Here is a 12190-nt window from a genome sequence, read left to right as displayed (position 1 = left end):
AAAAAAATAGTAAACGCTACTGTAAACTACAGTAAATGCTACAGTAAACGCTGCAGTAAAAAATACAGTAAACACTAGTCAACTACAGTAAATGCTACAGTAAACAAAACAGTACGCTACAGTAAATGCTAAAGTAAACACTACAGTAAATGCTACAGTAAACGCTACAGTAAAAAAATACAGTAAACTAGTCAGCTACAGTAAACGCTACAGTAAACGCTACAGTAAATGCTACAGTAAAAAACTACAGTAAACGCTACTGTAAACTACAGTAAACGCTACAGTAAAAAATACAGTAAACACTACAGTCAACTACAGTAAATGCTACAGTAAAAAATACAGTAAATGCTAAAGTAAACGCTACAGTAAATGCTATAGTAAACTACAGTAAATGCTACAGTAAACGCTACACTAAAAAATACAGTAAACGCTACAGTAAACTCTACAGTAAATGCTACAGTAAACGCTACAGTAAAAAAAATACAGTAAACGCTACAGTAAACTACAGTAAATGCTACAGTAAACGTTACAGTAAACACTACAGTCAACTACAGTAAATGCTACAGTAAAAAAATACAGTAAATGCTACAGTAAAAAATGCAGTAAACACTACAGTAAACGTTACAGTAAACTCTACATTTAACACTGCGGCTTCTGTAGTGTGTTTATAGTATGCACTGAATACGTGGATGATTTACTGTACTGCTTTTGTCCAAATGTGCAGTGCGCTCAACTGCATTTTCCAGTGAATTTATTTTCTTCAAGACTTTATTCATTAATGATCTTTTGATCATTAATGATCGGCTGGTCTTACAGAAGTTCTGGTTCTGGGGACGGGAGCTTGCACGTAACGTCTGGATCCAAGCGTGCTGCGCTTCCTGAAGAAGAAGGGCATCGTGGTGGAGGTTCAGGACACAGTAAACGCCGTCTATGCGCTCGTCTCGAATAAAACACTCCTTACAGCAGGTTAACAGTGTGACCGCTTCTCCTCACAGCCTAACGCCTGCGCAACGTTCAACTTCCTGTCCAACGAGGAACGGTTAGCAGCAGCCGGACTGATCCCTCCTCCTGTCGCCGGATAACAGCGTCACGCCAGCAGAGAACTCTGGGAAATCACGCTTTCTCGTTACAGTGTGTCACATGACCTCTGAATGTAGTGTGTATAGAGTGAATAAACACAGATTAGAGGTATTAATACACGTGTCTGTGTGTGTGTGTGTGTGTCCCAGATTGAGGTGGTTAATCTGTCCTCTGTGATAACGGGTTAATCTGAGCTCATGTGTGATCAGACACAAACACACACTCCTCATCGTGTGCATGTCTTTATTAGCACCACATACACACTATTATCAGCTAGCACACAAACACCACACAACACAAGACTGACAGTCCAAATCTGATCATATTTAGCAACGTGAACAGCAAAAATAAAATCACATGAAACATGATATTTAGTAATCCGTTAAAATGCTATTTCTATAAATCCGTCTCAGTCTGACCGCTGTGTCACATTGTCATAGAAACCAATGCAGAAATTCAGCGAAACAAAAGAGCGCCACGGGACACGCAACCTGATCTGAACATTTGCGATACGCAGTCAATCATTTAAATCAGATTGGTGAACATAGCTTTAACTACTGTAGGTGAAAAACGTCAATATCTGCCAGAGAACATATGAAGTGTGAACACTGCAAAACATCAAACGCCGGTGATCACATCCACTGCTCAAACGAACACCAGGAACATCAGTCGTGTGTGTTTCTGCATTTAATGTTGCTCTGGTTCTGCAGTGATTTCAATAAACTGATCCGGCTGAAGTCTCGGACATAAATGTGTGATTTTAATGCGTCTGTCCCAGAAAATCCACTGCGGGGGGAAATACTAAACCTTAACCAGATCATTCAGCCGGAAATCATCATCCTGTTGTCATTTACTCGTTCAAAACATCTATGACTTTTTTCTGTAAAACACAGAAGATATTCTGAAAAACACTGTGTACAGCACCGGACCCCACTGTTTAAAGGGATAGTTTACCCAAAAATTCTGTCATTAATTACTTGCCCTCATGTCGTTCCAAACCTGTAAGACCTTCGTTCATCTTCGGAACACAAATTAAGATATTTTTGATGAAATCCGAGAGCTCTCTGATCCTCAAGGCTCAGAAAAGTAGCAAGGAGATCGGTCAAATAACCCATGTGGCATCGGGTTCAACTGTAATTTTACGAAGCTACGAAAATACTTTTTGTGCACAGAGAAAACAAAAATAACAACTTTATTCAACAATTGGTGTCCTCCGCGTCACCCTGGAGCGCCATTTTGGGGAGTATCCACTGAACGTAAACAACATATGCTGTTCTATACTGATGTCCTTGCTACGTTTCTGGACCTTGATCGTGTAAGGATCCTTGCTGTCTATGGAGGATCAGAGAGCTCTTGGATTTCATCAGAACTATCTTCATTTGTGTTCCAAAGATGAACGAAGGTCTTACGGGTTTGGAACGAAATGAGGGTGAGTAATTACTGACACAATTTTCATTTTTGGGTGAACTATCCCTTTAACAGGATTGTTCAACAGAATATAGGCTAGTATCAAAAGTGTTTTTTTTTAAATTCCAAGTCAACGCTTCACACTCCTGTCCAGTTGGTGGTGGTAAATGCACCATTTAAGCTGGTTTGCCAACAGCCATAAAACCTCTAAAGAAGAAGAAACGCTAATCTACGGATAAAAAAGAGAAACACTGCAGCCGTGTTTTGTGTTGGAATGCGTGAAGGATCTCTCATGAGTTTGGTGTTGTGACGTTCGTTCAGTCGTCAGAGTCAGCGTCGGTGTCTCTGGGATCCCTGAAGATGAACTCTGAGCCCGTGACCCTGCGGTACAGATCCAAGATGTCGTCTGTCTCGGTCTGGAAGTGCAGCGTGTGGTCGTACGAGCGGGAGACGAAGATCTAGACGAGAAACACAGTCGATCAGCAGCAATCGTTAGCTGGCGTGGTTGGTGCAGCGGAGCGCTCGTTACCTGACTCCTGCAGCCGTCGTCCGTGGGGACCATCAGGTTACTGACGCTCACAAACCTGCAGGACAAACCAACCGTGAGTGACACGCGTGAACAACATGCCACGGCTGAGCTGTTTGCTGCTCACTTCTCCATGATGGGCTCCAGCAGGGCCAGACCGGGCTGGACCTCCTTCTCCGGGTTGCAGGTTTCCACCATCGTGCTGACCACGGCCATGTACTTGCCTTCCGCCGCCACGTTATGAGCGAAGGACAGCAAACAGATGTAGATATCTGCACACAAACACCAAACTTTACTACCGCATTATGCCTATTCAGCCCATGAGTCCTCTTAAGGTGTAAATGTGTTTAGTTTTGTGTCAATGCTAACCAGGCAACACATCCCTTACACCAAAACATGTTTAATACTGTTTAATTTTAAAAAATCTGAAATAAGATGCAATCTGCACTCCGAAGTTCTGATCTGAATCAAATGATTCACAAACCCTCTCAGAAGATCCGATCTGAATCAAATGATTCACTAACCTGGTCTGAAGTTCCGATCTGAATCAAATGATTCATGATCTACACTCTGAAGTTTCGTTCTCAATCAAACGATTCACGAACCCGCTCCGAATTTCGGATCTGAATCAAATGATTCGCAAATCCAATATGAAGTTCCAATTTGAATCAAATGGTTCATGAACCCGCTCCGAGTTCCGATCTGAATCAAATGGTTCATGAACCCACTCCGAAGTTCTGATCTTAATCAAATGATTCGTGATAATGATTTGCGAACCATCATTTCAGATCAGGACTTTGGACCGTGGATCGTGAATCATTCAATTCTGGAAATGATTCACAAACCTACTCTGAAGTTCGGATCTGAATCAAACGATTCGTGCTCCCGAGTCCAGATCGGAATAAAGGTTCGTAAACTGTAAATGAATAGGTAGAAATTTCCCTGATGAAAGTTACGACTGGAGCTGAACGCGTGTGCTTGATTTGCAAAAACAAACATCACTGGTTCTTGCATGTCAAGCACGAGCATTTGAGCTTCTGTTACCATATTTGATGTGCATAGGATGGAAGAAAAAATGCAGAAATGTAATGAGCACTTTTTAAGTTGAAATAGAATACTCCAGTGAAAATACTCCAGTGTTTTCCACTTCAAGCAGGTTCCGTGGCTCACCTGACTTCCTGTTGAGGTGTGTCTGCGGGATGACGATCTGGCAGGAGTTGGCGTCGTGGGTGTTTTTGATGGGGTGGTTGAGTAAGCAGATGACGCGAATGACGCGACCGACTTTCTTCACACGCTCCGGCACGTAGCTCGGGTCGCAGATCAGCTGCTTACAGCGGAAGACCTTCGTCGAGACATAAACGCGGTCAGATCATCATCATCGGGGTCGTGTAATGATGACCCAGACAGCACAAGTACATCTGTAAGACGTCTGTTAAAGATCCAAAGATCCTGGAAAGTGTCTGCTGTGTACAAACATCTGACAGATGTCTGTAAGATGTCATTTTTACATACATTCTAAATCATAAACATCTTAGAGACATCTAATAGACGTCTGATAGGAGATGTCCTATAGACGTATTGCAGATGAGCAAACAAAGATCCTGGAAAGTGTCTGCGACGTCAAATAGATGTCTCAGTGATGTACATGTGCTAGTTTTACATACATTCTAAATCATAAACATCTTAGAGACATCTAATAGACATCTGATAGGAGACATCCTATAGACGTATGGCAGTCTTGCAGATGTAATGCAGACGTCTCCGTGATGTACCTGTGCTATCAGGGGAAGGTGTGTTTGTGCTCACCTCGCCCTCGGATCGCACCGCCGCCACTCGCCCGTCCTCCATCAGGATTTCGTCCACGCGGCGGTTTAGCATGTAGCTGTTCCCGTAGACGGCGCTGAGCCTGCGGAGCGACACGCCTGTGTCACGCTTGATCTGTGAGACCCACATCACTCATGTGAAGAGAGGAGTGAACGTTACCTGACGAAGCCCTGCGGCAGCTCGCCCAGACCGAACAGCGGGTAGAGGAACGGGCTGAGACTGTAGCGCGCCAGAGACTCGGAGTACAGCTTGATCCGGTTTATGGTCATCAGACACAGCTGCTCCAGATAGCTGACCAACACACACACACCCACCGTTACTGACCAGATACTGACTGACAAGGGTGTAGGTGTTATTTTGGCATTGGTGGGGACGTAACAGCAGACAACACATTTTTAATTATTTGATCAAAATGATTGCTGGGTTAATTTAGTAGTGTGTGGATATTGGTAGGGACCCGTCATAGCATCTCTACTAAACTCTACGCCCTTGAAAATCATAACAAGTGATGTCCGACTTTGGAAACTATAGTTCTCTCCTTAAATATGAAGAGCTCAAACAACAGGTTCATGAGTTCAAAAAAGCTTATGGACGTGATTATAATATAAGTCGGACATTGACATGAGTTGATGTTTTTGTCTCTTCTGAGGAAGATTCATTCACTTGTTTGTCACTGAACCACACACAGAGACATTCTGATCAGATTTATTAATGTTCATCTGATCTCAATTTGTAAGTGACTTTTCTTTCTGTTTTAAAGATGTTTTCTTTGGATTGTTTGACTACTCTATAGAGAATATAGGAAAACATAACTAGCTAAATTTCACATACATGAACATGGTAACCACAAATTAACCATGGTTTTGCAACACTAACCATAGTTTAACCATGGTACTTGTAGTAAAGCTGTGTTTAAAAACAAATCATGGGTACTACACTTTTACTATGATAAAACTACGGTTAATTTTCATAAGGGATTTGTATTTGTGTATACTTTAACTGTACTGATGGCTTAATGTTTTCTACTGTTTAATAAAAACAACAACAACAACAACAAAGAAAAAAAGAACCGCGCTCCAAAGTGCCGATCTGAATCAAATGATTTGCGATACGCGAACCGATTGGAGCACTTTGAAACAGTGAGTCACTTTGTGACGCGATGCTTTAACCGATTCTGAGTTTCGAACAGCTGCGTTTCAACCATCACTACGTGTTTTTAAAATCATTACAAGCGATGTCGAAATTCGAAAATGATTGGCTCTTTTGATCTGCTTTTGCTAGTGAATAGTGAACTGAATGATCGAATTCACGAGTTTGACTCAATCGGAGCGGTTCCAGCGTAAATGACTCACTCAATTGAATCGGTTCATCTTTTCCTCCGCTTTTCGCGTCTTCTTCAGTTATGTTTACACGACACTGTCAGCACTATTACTGGCTCAGCTCGCTAGTTTTGTGACATTAACTGAAATAAGCGAAAAAAGTATGATGTTTACAAATAAAATACCAATATTTCCATTCCACAGATAACATCCAACACATCTAGGAACATATTCAGGTGAGGTAACCGGTTTATTGCTAACTAGTGAAACTCTCCATTAATATGACGAGCTGCAGCTCAAAATACATGCTGGATGGAAATATTGTGCTTTATGATCGAGTTCGCAGCTTAATTCACTATATTTGCAATGGTTTGAGCTGCAGTTCAATAGAAATCAGTTGAAAGCATCCAGTCTCATACCACTGAAGTGAATGTTCAGTTTATCAGTATTGTAACAAATATTAGAGAAATTATTATTGTTTGTGATTGTATTAGTCTCTATAGAGTGATAATCAATGTAAAAAGAGCAGATGAACACAAAACAGCAGAACAACAAAGTTAAAGAGGATAAACTTTATCATTCAGCTGAACTCTGCTCGTGTGTTTCAAACACTTCAGCTCATATGTTCTTACTCCACACGTGAATTAAATGTTTTCTAGCATATTTCTTTAACTTCTCAATGGTATGATGTATTTCAGATGCGTTACAGTGGTTACATGCACATATATTTAATTGTTTGATCATTTGATTATTGCTAGGGACAATTTAGTAGTCGATAGATATTGGTAGGGACACGGCATAGCGTCTCTACTAAATTCTACACAGTTGATATTTTATATATTTATTTTACATCTCTGTATTTTCCAGAATGAGGAACCGTTTTTCTTTCAAATCCAGTCAAATGTTGTGTGCGCTTCTAAGGTGTTGCTCACTCGTCGTTGACGTGAAGGGCCAGAGCGTGACCTGTGACCTCCACCACATCGTCTCCCAGGTCGAAGTGGCGAAACACGTCCCTCATGGTGGTTCTGTGCGGGTCCATGTCGTGATGCGTCCGCGGATCCTTCTCCTCGAAGTTCAGGACGAAGGACATGAACTTACGGAACCGCCGCTTGTCGAACATCCCCATCAGATCTGGAGAAAAACACTAATACCAATAAAACTAAAACCACACAAAAAAACTCAGATACTAGAAATAAGACACACGGTAACTGAAATAAAATATAAAAAATGTAAACTTTTTTTCTCCTCTTGTTGATAAGGCAACATTTTTCATTTTTAATTTAAATTTTTTTTATTGTTTTACTGTTATTTATATAGCGCTTTTTACAATGCAGAATGTGTCAGAGCAGTATTAAACAGGGAAATAGTATGCTGAAATAGCGTGCCGTTCTCCTCTGGCCAGACGAAACAGTTTAATTCTAGGCTGCAACAAAGTCAGATTGTGCAGAGGACTCATCTGGTTCCCGTGGGTAAGTTGAAGTATTAAAATAAAAACTAAAACTAAAAAAAGAAATAGACATTTAAAGAAAACTAATAAAACTGACAAAAACACAAACAAACTTCAGCTACTTAAAATGTAAAAGGAAAATATTTAAAAAATAAACTCAAATTTGGAATATTAATGAAACCCGTAATTACAGTGTTACCTGAATTGTGTGTCTCTGTTTCAGTGCAGGGGACTCTGAAGTTTCCCTCCTTTATACACAAAACTGCCTTCAATCACCTTGAAGTCCAGATATCGCGTGACCTCAGTGTACAGCAGCATCTTCACCAGAGGACCTGAAGGAGACACAGTCATCTAGGGCGCTATGAGTTACGCGATGTGGAAAACGCGGGCGGAATCCAGTCATTAAAACAGAATGTACTGTATAACGTGGAATGCCACGGAATTTGCCAAATTTTGGATGAATTAATCAGAAGTAGGTCAGTACACTTAAATCGAGTCGCAATATGAACTAGTGACTGTGAATATTAAGCCGCAAAAATACTATTTAAATATGAATCCTGCATGTTCTGCGTGTCTCTGTGTGAATTAATGGAAACACATGAATATGAGCTCTACAGCTCTCGCTTCATGAGCAATTCACAGTTTCTTATGCGAAAAAAAAGATCACCATAAAAGTCTTCACAGCAACCCGTCAAAATAAAGGTTCGGTTTAACTTGAAGAAACGGTGACAGAATCTTTGCAACTTCAGGGATCTTATCTATGCACAATCAGCTTGTAACACTCCAAAGAGAAAGGAAAACTTGAAATCGCATCATATGACCCCTTTAAAGTAATGGTAATACTACTACTGCTACTAATAAAATTATTATTAAAACATAATTTTAAAAGGAATATTTACCAGAAAAATTATTTACCAGAGTACATTTAGCAGAAAAATAATATCAATTAATTAGAGATGCTTTTGATTATTGCTTTTAATGAAACCATTAAAATGAAATCGAGAAAATGAATGCAAAACAGAATTTGGTAAAAATAAAACCAAAAAAATTTTTAATTATAATTTTCTTAACATTTTAATAAATTGCTATTAAATATGGTCAGTTTCATGATTTCAATTAAACATGCTTTTTGATTAATACAATTTAATTTAACCATTAAAACAAAGTCTAGAAAAATTAAAACGGAAAAAATGACACACACTCACTCACACACACACACACACAGGTTTGTTTTTGTGAAAAGTGGGGACATCCCATAGGCTTAATGGTTTTTCTACTGTACAGACCGTATATTCTATTGCCCTACACCAACCCTACCCCTAAACCTACCCCTCACAGGAAACTTTGTGCTATTTCAGATTTTCAATACACTCCATTCTGTGTGATTTATAAGCGTTTTGAAAAGTGGGGACATGGGGTAATGTCCTGAAATGTCACCTTCTCCTTGTAATACCTATGTTATACCCGTCATTATACAAATTTATGTCCTCATTTGTACGCGCACACACACACACACACACTCACACACACACACACACACACACGCTCACGCTCTCTCACACACACACACACACACACACTCACCGTTTGCAAGCAGGAACTTGGGAATCAGATCCACGTTCCAGTCTTTCCCGCATCCCATTGATGTTGAAGGAGCAGAAACCTGGAACCTCTTATAAAGCTGTTCAGAAGAACAAACAAATGTTAATGTGTGTGTGAGAGGTGTGTGTGAGTGTGAGTGTGTGTGTGTTTTCATTTACCTCCTCCAGAGGGGAAATTGAGGCACTTTCTCCTCCATAATACGGGTTGGAGTCCATATGAAGGACCTTCTTCCCGTTGACTGACATCAGTCCAGATAAAACACATTCCTGCAGCACACAGATCACTGATCATCACACACAGATCTAGCGTTCGATCTGATGTTGAGCTGAGATTATGTGTGTCCAGACTCTGGGCCTCAGCGCACCTGGGGCCAGTTGCATAAACATAGTCACTATGTTAAGACGGTGTGTTAAGTAGTTTCACCAGCTAGCAATAGACAAGGGGTAATCATTCTTACTTTTCATATCCAAATTGAACCAATATATCTTTTTGCAACTGAATTTAAATTCATGACCAGTCTTGAAGGAAAAAAATTAGATTACTAACTTTTTAAGACTAGTCTAAGCAGTTTATGCAACGGCCCCTGATCTAATCTGATCTCAGATCAGGATGCAATTGTTTCTTACCTTCAGCCCGGTTCCCAGAACAATCACATCAAACTCCGGCATCCTGACGCTCTGCGAGCGAATCCAGACACACTCTTCATCTGCCTGCCTCAGCCATGTGTGTGTGTGATTATTATATTATCCTAAACTCATAATCCTCGCGTCATGTGAGGGTCACTGACACACACACACACACACTCACACACACTCACTCACACACACACACACACTCACTCTCACTCACACACACACACACACACACTCACACTCTCACACACACTCTCTCACACACACACACACACACGCACACACTCACTCTCTCACACACACTCTCTCACACACACACACAGTCTGCAGGAGTGTCCAGACACTTTTGCTACATTTTTCAATTTCAGGCAATTACCTTTAATAACCCTGCTGCAAAACACAATAGACACATCACAGAATTTGTAATGGTTTTACTGGTTATAATGGGACTTGTATTGGTTTTAATGTAAACTTTTCTACTGGTAATTGTTCACCTTCTATTGGTGGCTTGTTAAAAGCAATTACCTTTAATAACCCTGCTGCAAAACACAATAGACACATCACAGAATTTGTAATGGTTTTACTGGTTATAATGGGACTTGTATTGGTTTTAATGTAAACTTTTCTACTGGTAATTGTTCACCTTCTATTGGTGGCTTGTTCAAACCAATACATCCTAATGGAATATGTCCCAAAGCACACTACAGAGAACCATTTAAAAAAATGGTTTTAATGGTTAAAAGCTAATGATTTGTAATGTTTGTAATGATATTTGTAGTGGAAACAATTAAAATTTTCTGTAATGGTTTCCATTGTTTTTTCAGCACTGTAACAATAAAACAGTACATAACTGTAATAAAGTTTCTGATTAATATATAATAATATATAGACGATATTCATACATGAACTGCACAGATAATATAATATAATATAATATAACAATCACGCAGTTGGGATTTGCTATATAGTATATCGCTTTTAACTGAATTGTTTGACAAGGTATGACTACATCTCCCAGCATGCTCCGCGCGAAAGCGACTATATTTCCCAGCATGCTGCCAGACACTTATTCGACTCGTTTAGCCAGTCCATTTTTGTGAGTTTCGCTCTTCCTCACATTATCAGGTCATTTCAAAGCAACAATTTAATCGGAAACATAACTTTTAAAGGCAGAGTTGCAGAAGCTACAGACTTTCAGTTCCTGAAACACACAGAATGACTGAAGCAGTAAGTCGCATTGATCTGTCGTTAATAAGTCAGTAATAATAACACAGTGTCTGTCAGTCTTCAGGTGAGTTCACTGTTACCTCAGCAGAGACATCAGGCTTGTTCCAGAGGAACTACACTAGCCTGCGGGGCGCAATTAATTAAATGCAATATTGGTCAAATACACAGAAACGTTTTTATGAGCAACAGAAACACTTCTGACATACTGCTTAATACAGCGCCATCTGTTCAAGAATAAAGTTCAGCATAAACAGGCTACCAAATACCGATAAAGTGTATGCTTTTATCAGTGTTCTTGATAAAAAATGACTCCATATAACAGTGCGACTACACTAAAAATGCTTTTACTGTTATAAAAACACAGATTTGTGAGCATTATTGGAATTGTTAGAATAAGCACGTCATGCTCGTCATCCCAGAATCTGACCAATGAGAAGAAAGTGTGTCGTCATCACGGCTCTCGCTGCTGATTTTGAGCAACTGCAGCGCTGGTCTCATGGTACTTTGATTGTACCGAATTTAGCCGAAGCTAGCTTTCATCCACAGTGCCTTAGCAGGTAATCATAATCACAGGTAGACATAAAAACATAAGACAACTAGCACATACAATACAATAATACTTATACACATCCTATAACAGTAAAAATAACACCCAGTTAAAGCACGGCCATGTCAGTGTTTACAGAGTTGAGTTGATTTTAAAGGGATAGTTCACCCAAAAATGAAAATGTGATGTTTATCTGCTTACCCCCAGGGCATCCAAGATGTAGGTGACTTTGTTTCTTCAGTAGAACACATTTGATGATTTTTAACTCAAACCGTTGCAGTCTAAAAAAGTGAAGTGACGTGACATGTGGCCAAGTATGGTTACCCATACTAGGAATTAGTGCTCTGCATTTAACCCATCCTAAGTGCACACACACAGCAGTGAACACACCATGAACACACACCCGGAGCAGTTGGCAGCCATTTTTATGCTGCGGCGCCCGGGGAGCAGTTGGGGGTTCGGTGCCTTGCTCAAGGGCACCTCAGTCGTGGTATTGAAGGTGGGAGAGAGCGCTGTACATTCACCCCACCTACAATTCCTGCCGGACCTGAGACTCGAACTCGCAACCTTTGGGTTACG

At 40.3% G+C, this 12190-nt stretch overlaps 1 protein-coding gene across 1 annotated transcript; it reads right to left on the bottom strand.

Moving 5' to 3' along the window:
- Nucleotides 1-2535: 2535 nt before the first annotated feature.
- Nucleotides 2536-9946, bottom strand: LOC107737930 (rab GDP dissociation inhibitor alpha). The gene is given in 12 exon segments (XM_074560173.1): nt 2536-2945; nt 3017-3071; nt 3141-3285; nt 4184-4355; nt 4820-4919; nt 4997-5128; nt 7089-7287; nt 7803-7843; nt 7845-7935; nt 9188-9284; nt 9364-9471; nt 9832-9946. Coding segments are annotated over 12 exon segments (1323 nt in total). The 5' UTR covers nt 9874-9946; the 3' UTR covers nt 2536-2804.
- Between the last annotated feature and the right edge of the window lie 2244 nt (nt 9947-12190).

This window comes from Sinocyclocheilus rhinocerous, unplaced genomic scaffold (assembly GCF_001515625.1).
Source record: "Sinocyclocheilus rhinocerous isolate Xijiao unplaced genomic scaffold, SAMN03320098_v1.1 scaffold1395, whole genome shotgun sequence".
NCBI classification, from domain to species: domain Eukaryota; kingdom Metazoa; phylum Chordata; class Actinopteri; order Cypriniformes; family Cyprinidae; genus Sinocyclocheilus; species Sinocyclocheilus rhinocerous.
Note: the sequence above shows the minus strand (reverse complement) of the source record. Positions and strands in the feature narration are given on the sequence as shown.